The sequence below is a fragment of the Gadus morhua genome, chromosome 7, assembly GCF_902167405.1.
Source record: "Gadus morhua chromosome 7, gadMor3.0, whole genome shotgun sequence".
Taxonomy (NCBI): Eukaryota; Metazoa; Chordata; class Actinopteri; order Gadiformes; family Gadidae; genus Gadus; species Gadus morhua.
The window spans coordinates 18581199-18598753 of NC_044054.1; the positions used below are offsets into that span (position 1 = coordinate 18581199).

At 46.6% G+C, this 17555-nt stretch overlaps 3 protein-coding genes across 9 annotated transcripts in view; 2 read left to right on the top strand and 1 right to left on the bottom strand.

The window, feature by feature from the left end:
* cltca (clathrin, heavy chain a (Hc)) overlaps positions 1–4392 on the top strand; it is a 32646-nt gene extending 28254 nt beyond the window's left edge. For both annotated transcript variants that reach the window (XM_030360188.1, XM_030360189.1), the window contains 3 exons: positions 347–568; positions 2388–2463; positions 2929–4392. In XM_030360188.1, the coding sequence (XP_030216048.1) occupies positions 347–568; positions 2388–2463; positions 2929–3062 (432 nt within the window). In that variant the 3' untranslated portion in view covers positions 3063–4392. The remainder of the gene's footprint in view (positions 1–346; positions 569–2387; positions 2464–2928) is intronic.
* Positions 4393–4688: 296 nt separating this feature from the next.
* Positions 4689–6317, bottom strand: ptrh2 (peptidyl-tRNA hydrolase 2). Of its 3 annotated transcripts, none has more exons than XM_030360191.1 (3): positions 6169–6317; positions 5659–5741; positions 4689–5417 (listed from the first exon to the last, which is right to left on the bottom strand). In XM_030360191.1, exons 2-3 carry the CDS (start codon positions 5682–5684, stop codon positions 4889–4891), a joined length of 555 nt encoding a protein of 184 aa, XP_030216051.1. In that variant the 5' UTR covers positions 5685–5741; positions 6169–6317; the 3' UTR covers positions 4689–4888. The 3 variants fall into 3 exon arrangements, with proteins under 3 accessions (XP_030216051.1, XP_030216050.1, XP_030216052.1); XM_030360190.1 differs by having other exon boundaries at positions 5541–5741; positions 6169–6242; XM_030360192.1 differs by lacking the exon at positions 5659–5741 and having other exon boundaries at positions 6169–6260.
* Positions 6318–7710: 1393 nt separating this feature from the next.
* LOC115546563 (vacuole membrane protein 1) overlaps positions 7711–17555 on the top strand; it is a 64813-nt gene continuing 54968 nt past the window's right edge. The window contains exons 1-5 of one of the 4 annotated variants that reach the window (XM_030360149.1): positions 7711–7849; positions 10796–10878; positions 11616–11760; positions 13286–13376; positions 16194–16304. In XM_030360149.1, the coding sequence (XP_030216009.1) occupies positions 10806–10878; positions 11616–11760; positions 13286–13376; positions 16194–16304 (420 nt within the window). In that variant the 5' untranslated portion in view covers positions 7711–7849; positions 10796–10805. Of the gene's footprint in view, positions 7850–9874; positions 11761–13285; positions 13377–16193; positions 16305–17555 lie in introns of those variants that run through there. The other 3 variants (XM_030360150.1, XM_030360148.1, XM_030360151.1) reach the window with 3 other exon arrangements.

Genomic DNA, 17555 nt, shown 5'->3' on the forward strand with positions numbered 1-17555 from the left:
TGGGTGCTGTGTGTGTTCTGATACGGACGTCACGGCAGTACTACAGCGATTATATGTATTCAAGTATATTCAAATATAGATAGGTCTCTTTATAAAAATGGCAATTTTATAAAGTATGTCAAATGTTGCACAATAGTAAACAGGGAATATTTTCGATTCAACCTCAGACAAACGAAATCATCCCCAACTCCTCGAATCACATTAATTTACATGGATATGAATGATGTAGGCATTCCTGTGGATTCTGTTATTTTCATTCTCCAATACAACCCCAATGATCCTCCGCTGTACACGACCACCCAGCTCACCACGCACCCTCATCCCCGTTGTCTCCCGGCTAACCCAGGACGCCATGCTGTACGCATCGGAGTCCAAGGACACGGAGCTGGCGGAGGAGCTGCTGGCCTGGTTCCTGCAGGAGGACAAGAAGGAGTGCTTTGCCGCCTGCCTCTTCACCTGCTACGACCTGCTGCGGCCCGACGTGGTGCTGGAGACGGCCTGGCGCCACAACATCATGGACTTCTCCATGCCCTACTTCATCCAGGTCATGAGGGAGTACCTCAGCAAGGTGGGTCCACGCTGCCCCCGCACCCCCCCCACCGCCATCCTGACCCAGAACCGAGTCGCAAAGATCTGAGCGTCTTCTCCGTCGAGCTATAGCCTGTGTAAGGGCTTCACGGCAGGGCCGTGCACAGAGTAGATTTTGTACCAACCTTGTAATCCTATTGCCCAACACTCAAAGTATCTGCTCGTTCTTTTGGGTGCAAGGAAACTCTCTCCGAAACCCCAGTGGGAAAGGGGGAAAACCCTGTAGAAGAAATGGGGGCAGTCTCCTTTCTAGAACGGGCAGATGGGTGATAAAACTTATTTAAGAATGGTTAACCTATTGTTCTTTGGAGTTAAAACGTGCCAAGCTGTGAAGGGAACCACCTGAAATCTAAAGAACTGGTGCCTTTTAATAAATAAGCAGAGCAGAACCGTATCTTGGCAGCCCTCCCTGATGGGAGCATTATCTGTCTGCGGCCTAGTAGTAGTACTCAAGATTCAAGACTACTCAAAAGGCCGGTGCAGCCGCCGAGTCAGCAGAGGGAAAAGTTGCCCGTGCAGCACAACAACGTGTCCCCTGCTCCGTGCGGAAGCCAGCGGGTCGTCAGGTTCCTCAAATCGCGTCTCGTGTCTGGCTGTCAATGGTTGACGACGTGGTGTTTTCTAAGCTGCCGCCTCTTCTCTTCCAGGTTGATGCAATTGAGGAAAAGGCAAAGGTTGAGATTGGTTAATTTTATTTGTCATTTTGTGGACTTGGATTGTGGGTGTGTTTTTTTTTTTTTTTTTTTTTTTGAGCCTGGCCGACTTCAGCCTGTTAAGTGTGCATGGGTTTAGCGCTGTCACGCACGGTGCACACTCACGTTTACGTTCAGACCTTCAGAGTGGTAGAATCTGTTATACCCAAATGGAATCAAGACATTAGTGACATCCCCGTTTGACAAGAAAGTGACATTCAGGGAGACTATGAAAGAGGGCATGCCCTTGTCTCCCCCCTACTGCAAAACAGGCTTTTATAGATTTGAATGCATCAAGAAAGGGGTTAAACCATATCACCTAGCGCTCATGAAACGCTGACAAACCCCCTCTGGCGTCTTCCCCCCTCTGGCCCAGTGACCCGGGATCAGAAGACACTGAGTGTCTTTGATTGACAGTTGAGAGGATGAGGAGAAGCATGTGTGGTTGAGTAACGGCCGCTTAGTGCGCAGCACCACCCAGTGGCACGCACACAAGTTGTTTGTTGCCGCCTTGCACTTTAATGGAGGCGCTTCACTTCAAAGCAGCTGCTGCCATGACAACCTCGGACTGCACGTGCGCACATGCACAGCACACCCACAAGCGTGCACCAGCATTGTGTTGCGCACAACACGGGGAGCCGTGTCACACAACCAGCATGTTGGAACAGCTTGTGTATGTTGTGGAAGGGAATGAGGACTAGAAATGTTGCAGGGTTTTGTGGTTGATGTTAAAAAAAAAAAAAAAATCTTGAAATCCTACGAAAAGCAGGGGCATATTTTGCACTAACATCTGGATCGTAGTTATTCGAAAATGTGTATGCACTGTTTATAGGCTTATGCTAAATTGGAAACTCATAATTTCTCATGTTGCTGTTTTTGCTATTAATAGTTTCTCTGCATTGCCTGACCCCACTAAAAGGTACAATATAACGCCCAGTAGACTCGTCTGCATAATAGGCATTAAAATACATAGACTAAACAGTTTACTTGATGGTTTTAGAGTTGTTTGGGCTTTGTTGAATTGTTGCTGCCTCGGTCCCCCTAAATATTCTCCCAGATTTACAAATTTGAAACTTTGTATAAATCTTTTTCCTGCGTTTCTTGCAGGTGGATAAGTTGGAAACCTCAGAGTCCATGAGGAAAGAGGAGGAACAGGCAACGGAGACGCAGCCTATCGTCTATGGTAAATAAACCAGGTTTCACCTCTAGGGCTTGTTGCTATTTCCACCGAAAATCTAAGAATAGCTTGTTTGCAATGCATCCAAATGTTAAAATACATTGAGGATAGGGTTTAGGTTTTTTTTGTTTTGTTTTTTCACCCTTAATCTTATACTCTCAAGCGTATCTCAATTTGGACCTTTAGGACTGTTCGTTTTAATCTTCAGTATAGTGCTTTGGCAGGATCATCACTGGATGTACGTTGTGTTAAAATGACGTTAAATCAGGGGATGTGCGTTGTTAAAAGGACGTTGAATCAGAGGATGTGTGTTGTGTGATAAAATGACGTTAAATCAGGGGATGTGTGTTGTTAAAAGGACATTAAATCAGGGGATGTGCGTTGTTAAAAGGACGTTGAATCAGAGGATGTGTGTTGTGTGATAAGAGGACGTTGAATCATGGATGTGTTGTGTGACTCTCTGCGCTCCAGGCACTCCCCAGCTGATGCTGACGGCGGGCCCCACCGTACCGGTCGCGGCCCAGCCCGCCTACGCCTACGGTTACCAGGCACCGGCCGGCTACGCACCGCCACCTGCCCAGCCGGGCTTCGGCTACGGCATGTAAAGACCCCTGTCCGGGCCGGAAGCCCCGGCCCACTTGTCCCCACAGTCCTTTTACCAGCCCAATATTGTTCGTTTGTCCTGCAACGGGACTGACGGCAAACAAGCAATTATTATATTTTAGTTTTTTTTTTTCTTTTTTTTTTTTTACTTTTTCCTCCTCTATAACTGTCATGAAGGACTCCATTTTATTCCTGTTAAGAAAAAAATGGCTTGAATCACATGGATTATTTTTTTCACATTCCGATTTAATTTTTCACATTTATGGTAACAAAAACGAAAAATAAATTTGGGGTCTATTTTATTTGAATGGGAAACGGGTTTATGTACATGTGGGTGGGGGAAACTGTTGGAAGAGCAAGTCCTCTTCTCGGCTACATAAAAGGTCTGTTGTGAAGCATCTGATTTGCACTCTACCGAGAAGAAATTAATGTAGAATCTCTTCATTTTGATGTGTGAGAAGCTTGTTCTGTCCGTCTTTAAAAAAAAAATGCATTTAATTATTGTATATTCAGAAGAAAGGAAAAACAAAAGATAAAAAAAATACAAATGCTACTATGTTCCTCTATATTTGAACATGAAACTGCCGCTTCCCCAGGCCACAAAACCACAAACACTACGTCATGCCAGTAACCGTTGTGGGAGAGGGCGGGTCATTTTTCAAAATAAATACCCCTCCCACCTCCAAGAGATTATTTTAACATGCGTACTTAATTCCCCCCCCCCCCCCCCCCCCACAATGCTCTTATTGTTTAGGGCGGCATACTTCCCATCAAGGCCCTACAGGATCTCCTGTGAGTTACTGTAGTAGTACTGTATGCCGACTAATGCCCTATTCCCTTGTGCTTTAAATATGTGCTCTTAATGTGGGACCATTCCATTGGAGGAGGGGTTTCTGAGGATGACTCGTGTTTGGCCTCCTCCCCACCACCTGTGTGTATTTGACTAACCCCTGTCCTCTCCTGCTTGTTATTCTTTCTGTGCTGCGGTTTGTATGCTGGATATTGTGGTGTTTTAGGTCACTGTTCCTGAGTGTACAGAAGAGAATTATGACCCCCAGTGTGGTCCCTACCAGGTTAATCTGTCCACTGTTCCCACTTAGATCTAATTAAGAGATAATATCATAAGACTGGGGTGATTTAGAGTTTCTATCAAAGGCTTTACGCATTCTGCAGACAACTGATCATTAACCTCCCCCTTTGACCTTATATTCTTAAATTACTTTAGATTGAAGTGTGCACTTAAAGATAGTTGATTGTGCAAAATAAAGATAATGAATGAAACGGCAGTTTTCTTATCCACTTAAAAAAATAAAAGCTTGTTTGTCAAGAAAATACTGGTCTTGTATGATTTGTACAATTTAGAAAAATGGCAGTGAATAAATGTGTTGATTATTGTAAGGACACAAAATCCCTTCATTTACATCGGGGCATGTTGGTCTCCGCTGTAGCCAGTCCGGAAGTGCTATTTTAATTCCTGAATAAAAGTACATTGTTAATCTAATGTAGTGGTTACATCAAGGATATGGTAATACCAGGCACATTGGTGTTGAAGGTGTAGTGTGCCAGACGATTTGGTTTTACGATGGGTAACTAAATTCATACAATTTGGCATCGGCTCCGCAACGACCTGAAGATGGGTAGACCTTTTATTATTTGGTAGACACCTTCGTCCTTCAGATGCATGTCAATATATTTGCAACATAAATGTATAAACTGACAACTTTTTCACTTCGGATCTTTACTGAAACGTATGAAATTGGCCACATTCAAGTCATTACATCGCAGTACAAATCCAAAACATTTCAGTCAGACGTGATCTCGATGCATCCTAGAAAAGCTTCAGGTGCCCAGTGACCTTATCCACCAGATCCGCCGGCCCCGGTCCGACCCCCAAAACGGTGCGTGACCCCGGAGCAATCTGAGTCCTTCCCGCATCCTGGATGATGCTCACAGGCAGACCGACCTCCTTGGCGTGCCTGAGCAGGTCCATCAAGGTGTCCTCGTCCGGGGCCTTCACCACCACCTTGGGCTGGCCGCAGTACTCCCACTGCTTGAGGAGCTCCGGGTTCCTCCGGAGAGTCTGCTTGTAGGCTGACACAGCGGCGTGCGAGCACTGGGCTGCCACCTTCCCCTTGCCCATCTTCAGGTCGTTGCGCACCACCAGGATCATCTTGAACTCCCCTCCCTCGCCCATCACGCTGGACTCGCTCGCGCAGTTCGCCACGGCCGCCACAAGGTTCTTGGAGGACTGGCCGAAGCGGGCCCTGAGGTGCCAGCCGAGGCAGAGACCGCAGCCCAAGCCGGCCATGATGCCCAGAGCCAAAGGGTTATACAACGAGTCCATCATCTTGGTGTGCCTGCAGAGTGACAGGATTTAACATGGGATGGTCAGTGATTGTGGTTGAAGGGAAAAGGGCGTTCCTAATAGACATTGATCACATTAACATTTACTGTATGTGTTAATGCATATTGTGCAGTACCGTTTGCAGGTTTTTCCAGGAACATCGTGTTGTGCATTTGATGTAGTTACGTTGGACATATCAATGCTGGGCGCTTTAAAACAATGAGCTAACGTAACTACTTTCAAACACCGAATACCATGGCTGTTCCGGTGTCCAGGTCATCAGGACAGGACACCTTGATAGTGACTTTTACACTGCCTGCTGTCATTGACAATTATCCTGTGAAATAAGACGTTCAGAGCGTCATAAGACGTTCAAGATGGTTGAAGACTTGTATTTGTCTTGGCCTGCTTTGTCAAATTAACAGCATGAATGAACAGTCTGATAAGGTGGTGCTGTGATTGCACAAAATAAAAGTAAAAAATTAACAGTATTCTGCCAACCCAACCTATATTATTTATATACTAGGTCCTTTTTCATAGTGTGTGCCATTCATTTGGGAAAGCAATGAAAATAGTTGAGTGGGATACGTTTAGCGAACTTGTATATTGAAAGTCATCTTCACCATAACATTATTTAAAACATCACTTCTCAGATTATCAATTCGCCACATCCTTCCCCTCTGCTATAATGCGAAATTATGTTTCCAGATAAATGTCTTACATCGGCGGGTTTGAATGAATGTGTATTATATTGATATACATACCCACGAGTTAGTCCGGCGCGCAGAGGAGGATTCGCTTCCTCTTCTGTCTGACTTCAGTCGTGTCCTGATGACGTCACACACACACAAACGTTCAACACACACGTGTTTGACGAGTGATACAATTCTAATGACAAACCACTGCACAAAACGTATAGTTTCGCTTGCTGTGTTAGTGGTCCAGCAGCACAGCCTACACACAAGTCACAAAAACAACAATTATGTGCATATATATGTATGGATATATACGAGATATGTATTTAGATCTATATCGGATTCCTATATCAGTGTGGGGCAGCGTTGATTCACTCAGCCCGGTACTAGCAGTCCGAAAGATGAAGGACCATATGTTTCCATGAAATCCGTACCCGTGTTTCAGGTAGTTAAGTGCGTCTGTTTTCTTCATTTTTACTGTCCGATAGGAAAGTAATGTTTAATGTAACAGATGCTCTTAAATGGTCTACAATTCGTATCTTTCTGAACGTACATTACTAGACGAATGCAGCGTTATGACATCCATTATAAGGCTTTTCTTTAGTTGTGCCAACGAAAGGATAGATTGATGGTTTGTAATGGCAGTGTCATTTACATTTAGTCGCATTAATAATTTCAAATAGTCTTTGGATCGCATGAGTTAGTTACATTTGCGAGAAAAATGCTGGATGTAACGTTTTAACACGCTGACATGCTGCATATGCATGCAGGTTAGGAGGCTTTCTACATGAACTAGCCTAAACCATGTTTCTCAAGACTGTTTATTACCTTAAAAAAGTGATGATTTTTTTTTAATTAAACCTTCAATAAATAGATTCACAAGTACATGAGTGGGGTACATTGAAGATGCCACACTCAATAACTACAGGGCCTCAAAAAATTACCCTGTGCTCCCGCTCATCTTTGACTAAGAAGGGTTGTGGGATGCTGGATGTAAACATTGTGGTGGGCGTGGCCATGGGACCTTATTTTGAGAGCCACACAGTAAATCCGAAGACAGAGATCTGATGAAGGCTGCTTTTTCACCAAGAATGGTAATTGTATATCACAGTATTCAATAACCCTTCCGATGCTTTTATCTCGACCTTGCCTGAACCTCAACGTGGAGTCGACCCCATTCTGCTTCCACGCTTGTCATTGACCTGAAAAGAGGATTTTTGGACGGACTGTTCTGTTTCTGTCAATATTTTTGGAACAAACTTAAAGCAATTCGTAGTCTCCCGAGAGGACAGCGTTTCCCCTTTCCGTCTGAAGCCCACCGAGTTTTGCCGAGCGTTTGAAGTATGGTCCACGAAAGTGATCCACTTATATTTATAGACCTTTAATTAGAGTGCTTCTCTGGAGGTTCGATCAGGCAAAGGATGAACTATTTTTCTCTCTCTCTCTCTCTCTCTCTCTCTCTCTCTCTCTCTCTCTCTCTCTCTCTCTCTCTCTCTCTCTCTCTCTCTCTCTCTCTCTCTCTCTCTCTCTCTCTCTCTCTCTCTCTCTCTCTCTCTCTCTCTCTCTCTCTCTCTCTCTCTCTCTCTCTCAGGCTTACCCCCCACCCCTACCCCACCACCACTCCCTGCAAGGGGGGAAGTGGTGGTGAAGGATGGCACACTTCATCTGGCCGCACTCTGCCGCTGGGACAGCACTGGAAGACATTCTGATTGAGATCTCCCAGCTCGCCTACTGGACACCCGTCTGAGCGGTGAGTAGCTGAAAAGCATTTCTAAAGACACAAATAATCAATTGTGTGATGTTAAGACGAGGTGAACTTGCGGGGTTGCTTTACTTTAGTTTATCCTGAGGCATTGACGCAGTTCGTCAGTCTGTTCCTCAACAGGTTTGACGCACGCCTGTTTTTGTGGAGGATGTGAATTGCGCAATCCACCAGAGTTCCGCTCAAAGCGAGTGCGCAGTTGAAGTATGTACTAGCGCTGGTTTTAGTTCATGATACTCAATGTGATTTAATAGACAGGATTGTTTTTCAAGTGGCTGTATTTCATATTGTTGCCCGTTTGGCAGGCATTTTCTCAATGAATTAGGCTAAATAAGCAGTTATTCCTTGACGTACTTGTGGGACTGGGAATTGTTCTAAATTAACGAGGGAAAAAAGAATTCTCTTTTCAGACCTCTGGGCTAATGTGAAAATGTGGTTTTATTTGTCCAAAATAAACTTTTGCAATATAACTGACATTTCACTGTGTGAAACGATGCCTCGCTGCAGGAAAAAAAACATTAATTCATAAGGTTTTTTGGGAACGGTTCATTTAGAAACTTCTTGTGTGTGTTTGTGTGTGTGGATATGCCTGCGCGCGAGTTTGTGGGTCCATGCGTCTGTGTGTGCAGGCGTGCGTTGCTGCGCATGTCCCCAATAACCCCGGGGGGAAAGTAATCAACATTGAACTGTCCAACAATAGTAAGAAAGTCGGTTTTTTTTTAATAAATACTTCAGTTATCCTCCCTCAAAATATTGAACTCCATTCCATTCCCTTGCATAAAACCTAGCTGCCGTTTGGTAAACAAGCTATACTACGGTAAAGTGCACTAGATGGCCGTTTCTGGTCTGTGACCATGCCCGATACATTCCAGTGGAAGGCCCCAAGGAGCCATCTTGGGGCCCCCTGGTAAGTCAGAGCTGTACATTGTCAGTCAGCTGACAGCCCACACTGACTGGATGTATTGAAACTAGAGCCAGGGGCCCTTCTCTAGGGCAGCACTGGGCCACATGATAGAGGGATGAGAGAGAGAGAGAGAGAGAGAGAGAGAGAGAGAGAGAGAGAGAGAGAGAGAGAGAGAGAGAGAGAGAGAGAGAGAGAGAGAGAGAGAGAGAGAGAGAGAGAGAGAGAGAGAGAGAGAGAGAGAGAGAGAGAGAGAGAGAGAGAGAGAGAGAGAGAGAGAGAGAGAGAGAGGTGGGGGGCTGACAATTTGGCCAGATGGTGAGTTACATACCTATATGTTTCAGGGACCCTGCATCTCACTTCACTCACCAGATTCCCAAGGGACCAAAATATATACTGTTGAACAACCCATATATTTATGTAGGACCTTGTGTGTGTGTGCGTGTGTGTGTGTGTGTGACTCACCCCATTTCCCACTCACACACACCCGTTCCTCTACAGTATGATCATCTCACTAAAACTTTACCCCTTCCCTGAACCCGACATCCTCCCCCCTTCCCAAGCCCTCATCCTATTGGCTTTCATTCATCGTCCATAGATCTACAATCTGTTCCTGATCTATTTAAGATGTGTCTAGAGCCCGTCTAAGTCCTCTTCATTATTAGATGATATTATTGGCCCGTGCAAATGCAGCGTCTGGGTGCAGTGATTATTCTGTAGAAGTTTGTCTGTTGGTTGTTGGAAGGCTACGTCAGTGGGTACTGGTGGGCTGGTGTCACACACAACTGTGATTGAGTTACCAGTAATCTGCATAACACAGCACACCGTCAGTCAGTCTGCAGCACGTATGAGTCCGTCTGGCGTGGTGACGAGGAATGGATGATGGAATTTGTGTGTGTGTGTGTGTGTGTGTGTGTGTGTGTGTGTGTGTGTGTGTGTGTGTGTGTGTGTGTGTGTGTGTGTGTGTGTGTGTGTGTGTGTGTGTGTGTGTGTGTGTGTGTGTGTGTGCGTGCGTGCGTGCGTGCGTGCGTGCGTGCGTGCGTGCGTGCGTGCGTGCGTGCGTGCGTGCGTGCGTGCGTGCGTGCGTGCGTGCGTGCGTGCGTGCGTGCGTGCGTGCGTGCGTGCGTGCGTGCGTGCGTGCACTAAAGTATTCTAGGGCCCAGAGTGTACGTGTGTTTGGCTGTGTGTTTGTGTTTGCACAGGTACTCTAATGCAGTGGTGTGGTGGGGAGCTTTTTAGTGGGGGGGACTGTGTATGACGTCATCAAAAAGAATCCTGCGTGCACGCGCACACACATGCGCACACACATTCAGAAGAAGTTTGAGGTTTGTGTCTTGCCAAATATGGAAACTGTAGCCAATCTCAATTGTAAAAATCAACATATTTAAAGGTCCCATGACATGCCACCAGTTGTGGGTGTGATTAGCCTAAAAAGGGGCAGATTTTCAAAACGGCTTGTAACGGCTAATCACACTCACACCTGGTGGCAGGTCATGGGACCTTTAATAATAATGCTTCTTTCTAATATCATATATATTCAAACAATAGGCCTACGTACAGGTCTAGACAAACACTCATGGCACTCAACACATTTATGGAGCAAATCCAAAATAACCAAAGCTCCTATGATCGCCACGCTACCACCACTTTACAGACAGGCTAGGCCTGCAGTCACGACAAACTGAGCTGATGACGCTTCCAAAGTGGAAGTTAGTTATTTTGTAAACATTTTTTTTTTTTGGACCATACTGAAAGAGCTGGCCGATCGGCGTCCCCACTTGTCCCCCGCCCACTACACCCCTGCTCCAATGACCCTGGGAGTTTGTCTTTGTGTGTGTGTGTGTGTTAATGTGCACTCAGGTACTATAAGGACTTGTGTATGTGTGTGTGTGTGTGTGTGTTTGTGTGTGTGTGTGTGTGTGTGTGTGTGTGTGTGTGCGTGTGTGTGTGTGTCAGCTTGTGGGTGTTCTGAGGCAGATCAAAGAGGGTGCGTGCGTCACAGGGTGTTGAAGTGTCGCCTCTCTTCTGCCCAGTGAATGCACGATGGCCGATGATGGAGTGGACCCTCTCCAAAGGCGCACAGCAGCCAAGGATCTGCACAGCGGACCCGCTGAAGGTAAAGCCCCCAACCCACCCGTCTAAAACGAACTGCATTCATAATGGAATTGTTTTTCAATTTTTAGAAATGAGTTGTAAGAAATGTTCTTCTATGAAATATAATTCAACATAGAAGAATTAAGGTGTTCCCTGAACCATATTATGATAGGAAAGTAAGCAATTGCAAAATGATACTGCTTATCATACATGTCGTTTACATGTATTGTTACACATATGCACGCATGACATCTGGCCAGTGGGACTCACGCCACACGCACACGCACGCACCCACCAATACACTTACACAACTTTTGTGGTACGTTAAATATGTCCCAGACGCACTAAAAGAAATTGGAGTGAAAAAATGTGTTCAAAACAGAAGTTCTGGAGGCTTTATTCATTCCTAAGAATTTATAATCTAATTTACCGTAATTGTTTCATGAGGGACAAAAATTGGGCCCCTCATGCAAAAATAACCGTGTTCCAATCCTTGAATCGTGGGGCTGTTGTATAATGGGATTATGAAAATACTGCGATAAATTCAATTCCATGTAATGTGTTTGTCTGTGTTTGTTTGTATACATGTGTGTGCGTGCATTTGTGTGTGTGTGTTTGTCTGTGTCGTGCAAGTCTTTGTGTGTCGTGTGCGCGTGTGTTCGTTTGTCTGTGCATGTGTGTGTGTGCGTGCGTTTGTCTGTGTGTGCGTGCGTGTGTGTGTGTGCGTATGTATGTACATGTGTGTGCTTGCGGGTACAGACGCGGGGATCTCTCCGGACGAGCCTGGATGGAGGCAGAGTCGGATGGAGGAGCCGGAGCGCCTGGTTCTGTGGAGGAAGCCTCTCCTGACACTGCACTACTTCTCTCTGGAGCTGCTGCACTCTCTGAGTGACTTCACTCTGAGGTGAGTCCCCGACCTCTCTTCTCCCCCGCACCTTCTGTTGCTGGCATGTTCACTTCTCAGAAAAAGAAAAAACACACATTCACATTTCCTTCAAATGCGTTGAAAACCTGGAAAAACACTACCTAATTGTTTTCATTTGTCATTGACATTGTTCATGATAATCGTTGCTGTTATCTTGAAGGTAAAATGCGTCTTCCTGTCTTCCATTTCAATGTTTATACATAAAACAATAACATGCCGGATGTCTGGAACTACCAGACATTACATTTTACTTGTATATTTGGCATGCGTTACATTCAACAATTAATATTGAATACAAAGAAGTGCTGCGTCCCCAAGTTCTGCAGTAGATGGGAATCAGATACAGGATGTTGATGGTATGGTATCCAAACACTAGATAAACATTATCAGGAGCTTTCTCAATAAATACAATATTTGTCCCTAACTAAAATGGTGTTAGTTCTGCTCAAACGCACGCACGCACGCTTGCACGCACGCACCCACGCAAACAATCAATGACCAAATAACCCGAAATGTCTTTCTGTGACAAAAAGTAAATAAACGTTGTGAGCCCACCCTGTTTGTTTTACACTCATCATCCGTCACAGTGCGTGTTGACAGCAGCGGCCTGGATAAGGTCAGCCTGTACCCTGTGCTGTTGTGCTTCTGCACGGGGACAACGTGTTTATCTCCAAACGACAAGAGGATGTGGTGAACCCTGAGCACTACGAGCTGAAGAGGGGGTGGAGCAGAGCGAGGGGAGAGAGAGGGGGAGAGGGAGAGGGGGAGAGAGAGAGGGCGAGAGACCCAGAGAGAGAGAGAGAGAGAGAGAGAGAGAGAGACTGGCTATAGGTTCATTCAGTGCATTGCAGTAGTGTAGATATGTTTCTGTGGTTTCTTTTGTGTTGTTTTTACATGCAGCTTCTAAGCATGTCTACGTATGACCCTGTGAGTTCCTGACTGAGGTGCACACTGCGAGAACCGTCATGGACAAAGTCATGTCAACAAATGTGCCCTGTAAAGTAAACCACACAGAGTAGATAGTGGTTAAATCCAAACGGTCTGTAACCACTGAACTCTGCACGCGTATAAATAAAGATAGATGAGCTCTCAAAAAACGTAAAACTAAAACAAACCGTTTTAAAACAAACACAGAGGCTGAGGCTTTAGGAGCATAAGATCTCTGTTTGTCAGAGACAGGACACTCATTTATATAAATACATCCCCCGGACTTCACACTTATATCAACTTCTATTTCCCCCTTCTCTCACTGTATCTTTCTCATACTCTTTCGTTCCACCCTCTTTCTGCCTCCTCTTCATCATCTACCCCGGTGGATTGACCTGCTGTTTCCCATCACACCTCCATCATTTCCTCTCTCTCTCTCTCTCTCTCTCTCTCTCTCTCTCTCTCTCTCTCTCTCTCTCTCTCTCTCTCTCTCTCTCTCTCTCTCTCTCTCTCTCTCTCTCTCTCTCTCTCTCTCTTCCCCTCCCTCCTGCTCTCAACTGGACGGGCCGCGGATCAGCCTCTGGAAGCGAAGACGCTATGTGTGTGGCGTTCTACTGCTGCTCCTCCTGCTCTTCATCGCCTACCATGTGGAGGGCTCCCACCAACAGGTACACAACATGGACTATTAACACACAGAGGGGGGGGGGGGCACACAGACAGACACAAAGACACAAAGACGGAGAGACAGACAGACAGAGAGACAGAGCTAGATGGATAAAGACAGACAGATAGACAGAGATAGATGGACAGATAGACAGACAGACAGACAGAGTTGGATGGATACAGACTGACGGACAGAGATATATGGATACAGAGAGACACACAGACGGAGATAGATGGATACAGAGAGAGAGACAGAGATAGATGGATACAGAGAGAGAGACAGAGATAGATGGATACAGAGATAGAGACAGAGATAGATGGATACAGCCAGATGGATACAGCCAGATAGAGATAGATGGATACACAAATACAGACAGACAGATACATAGATAGATGGATACTGACAGAAAGACAGAGAGACAGATATAGATGGATACAGACAATCAGACAGATTGATGGATGGATGGAGAGAACCAGATACACGTTGCCAAGATTTAATGGACATATGAGTATACAAACGTCAACGATATCAAATGTGACGCACGTTCACTTTGTAACCTGGAGTTATGTTTGCCTTTCCACCAAGTCTGTCTCCTCACCACATCAGTCTTCCTCAGCTTGTAACTTTCTCCTGAATAGTTGCTTATCAAGGTATTTGACCTCGACAAACACAGCCTCAGAAACACCCGTTGCAGCCATGAGGTTTTTCCCAGAAAACAGCTGTTTACAGTCTCAAAGGTCTGCACTGTGAGCCCTCTAAGGGGGTACGCCAGCAACTCAACAAAAGAATAAACCTTTGTTTTCAGAGAAAGAAAAGGGATATGAATGAATTCATAAGATAACACCGGGAATACACAAACGGCCGAAGACCGGTTTTGTAAAAGGATGAATCCCAGTATTAGCCATTAATAGCAGAATTAAGATCCGTCACGCCATGGCTTAATCCGAACAGAGCGTGTTCTGTTGAGATGGGTGTGTTGAGCATGTGCATGCGTCTTACAGGGATTGTGTGTTGAATTGCACATTTGATCCCGCACTTTAGTGGATAGTGAAAGGTCTCTTATATCCCTCAGGGCCCTACTTGTTTTTGTCAGTATTTTTCATGCAGGGGCCTCCCTGGGGCCTGCCCACCAATCAGCATTCAATGCTGGACAGCGGAGGTCCCAAATTAAGGCCCCTGATAGAATTGAGCCGTCACTACGGAGACATCTCATCTTACGAGTGCATCTTGGCCCCTGTGCGGACGCAAACAAAAGTTGGCCTCCTTCTTTCCCTCTCTCTCCCCCTCCTATGCCTGTTTTATAAGATTCACTTGAACGTCTTTTTAACTGACCTGAGGGGAAACTTTGATATTCAACAACGTTCTCTTCGCGTCTTTCTGAAAGGGGCACGTCAGAGCATGAATCCATTCACACCCGCATACTTGAAATCAAATCCCACTTAAATCTGCATGGGAATCATGTTGCGTGTGATTGCCTTCTTAGTCTTCGTCCCTTTTTATGATCCATTGTTTACCCACCGGTGAGTCAAAAACGAGTTCCGCAAACCCCCCCCCCTTCCCACCCTTTCCGAGTTAACAGTCCAGTGCAGAGGTGTTGCCCAATAACCGGTTCTCAGTGCCCGTGAGGCACAATCAGTAGGCACTAGAGCCCAGGGTCCGAGCGTACGGGGGGGACGGTGCCTCTCTCCAGCCATTGGTTGAGGGGACAGAGAGAGTCGCCGCCCACGTTACCTTGGGATCACTCGATTGGTGGGTGACGGAAGAGAGGCTCCCGCCCACTGTACACATTGGGATTCTTGGCACTAGCAGGCAGCTTCTCACCACCACACAAATACACCCACACAAACACACCCACAAGCACACACACCTCTCCCCCCACACAGCCTCCTGCAGGCGATGATAGACTTCAGGGTTTTGTATATTTTTACGATGTGCCGCTTTTACTGGGAAGTGGTGTCCGCTGCCAATAACATAGACCCCTCCCCCTCTCAGCCCTTCCCCCCCAACGTGCTTCCCGTAATCTGTGCAATCCATACGTTTCCCCAGTAGAAAAGCTGCGTGGGTTTGTGGAGGTGGAGGGGAGGGCTGGGAGAGGAGAGGGGTTCACAGAGTGACAGCAGATTAGGGAGGAGAGGGGGGGGACTACTTGTATATGATTGTTGGGGGGGGCTGTTGAAAGTTGCCTATAGTAAGAGCAGGCTGCTGCCGCGGAGGAGGAGAGCAGTGATCCTAGTTCCTCGCTCAGAGTGCTGAGAACACTCCCACTGCTCTGTATACCATCGTATCCTGCAAGCTCCTCCAACAATAAACTCTCCTTTCTGCATCTCGCAGAATAAAATTGATCGAATAATATCACATATGTGGCCCCTACTTTGCATCAGTGTCACCAGTAGAGAGAGAGAGACTCTCTCTCTCTCTCTGTCTCTGTCTCTGTCTCTCTCTCTCTCTCTCTCTCTCTCTCTCTCTCTCTCTCTCTCTCTCTCTCTCTCTCTCTCTCTCTCTTTCTCTGAATCTCTCACCACTTGCATGCTCTTTCCCACCCTTTATGGTCCCCCTCGGTTTTTTTCCATTTCACTCAGTTTCACTCTCTCCTCCTTTCTCTCTCTCTGACCCTTGCCCCCCCCCCCCCCCACACACACACACACACACACCCTACCCCCCTTACTCCCCCTTCTTCCCCCCTCCCTCCCCTCCTTGTCCTACTCCTCTCATCTTGTTTTGCTCTCACTCGGGAGGTCCATGTGTGTGTGGCATGAGGCTCACACACTGTCCCCCCCCCCCCCCCTCTCTCTGCCAACCCCTCCTCCCTCCACACCTCTAGTCCGTGCGTCGCGTCGAGAAGACGGTCCTATGCTGCGCGTACTGGCTCGGGCTGGGGATCCTGTCCTCCGTCGGCCTGGGCACCGGCCTACACACCTTCCTGCTCTACCTGGTAAGAACTTATTGATTCCCACCAACATGTGTCCGTGTCGGTCCTTCACTCGCGTGTTGTATTATAGCCCTCTTGGCCTGAATAAACCTGTCCACGCTTGTTCTGTGACGCAGATGGAATTGAGTTCTCTTCCACACCGCGCGCGCTGCCGCCGCGCAAGTGCGTATAGCGCGTGGTGTGCCCGCTCCGTGTAGTTTGTGTGTGTGGGTGTGTATGTGTGAGTGAGTGCTTTTCTCACCACTAAGGCATTCATTAAGATACGAAAAAGAAAAAGAAAAGAAACGTTGTGTTTACGCGTGTGAGTCTTTGTGCGTGCGAGAGCGCGCGCCTAGGTGCCACGCTGCGCGTGCGTCTATATGGTAAAACTAGGGGCGTTGTTAAATTCTCCGTGGTTAATAGGAGCTGCGCGCACGCACTGTTTTGACAGTCAGTCCGGGAACAAGCGCACTCAATGACCCCTCTGATTGAGTGCACATGAGAATAAAAATCCCCCCCTCTCCATTCGCGCTTTCCCTTTCTATTCTTCCCGTGCCCTGGCTGAATCCATGCTGTTTGTTTACTTCCCACTTCTGAACTCTGTCACTCCTCATGGCTCCCCCCCCCCCCTCCCACCACTGTCTATTTGCGCGTCCAGCGTCTCTCCGAGTGGACAGACGGTTTTCCTACCAATACGCTGTACCGTCGAGCGCAGACACATCTGGTTGTCTTTAGCGCTCTTTCAGTTCTTATTCAGAACGTCCATCTGCCTGCTGTCCACAGTCAACCTCTAGGCCGTTGTGGTGCTTCTTTGCCCAGTGGAACGGTCTTGGAAAGTGTTGAGTGCATGTCCTCTACGCGGTGTTTTGGAAAACAAACTCCATGCTCCCGAAATGTAATACGAGAAGTGTTTTTCAGTCCACATTAGCTTCTTCCTTTTTTTTGTGCAGGTTTTATGGTAGAATGGCGCCATCTAGGGTGTTCTCTCAGTACTGCGGGTCGTTGTGTCAATGGGTTCATGAAGTGCGTTTCTCGCATGGCTGGCGCTGCTGTGATTCCAGAGGGGAGGGGAGGTCTACTCCCACTGGTCCGCCTCATGTCTGCATCCAACGCGACGAGATGAATCACTATGGTTGATGATAAATGCTCAATAGTCATTATACTAAGACAAAGTATACACTTTGATTTTTGATTAACATACAAACCATCGAAATCTAGATATGTAGCCTAATTTCTTTCCTATCACCGGTTTTATTTTTATATTTAAGACATTAT

Excerpts from the sequence above, each read along its gene's own strand:
- ptrh2 (XM_030360190.1), bottom strand. The coding sequence starts at position 5,599 with ATGTCCAACGTAACTACATCAAATGCACAACACGATGTTCCTGGAAAA. Across the intron at positions 5,418-5,540 it reads CCTGGAAAAACCTGCAAACG|GCACACCAAGATGATGGACT; the intron begins GTACTGCACAAT and ends GTCACTCTGCAG.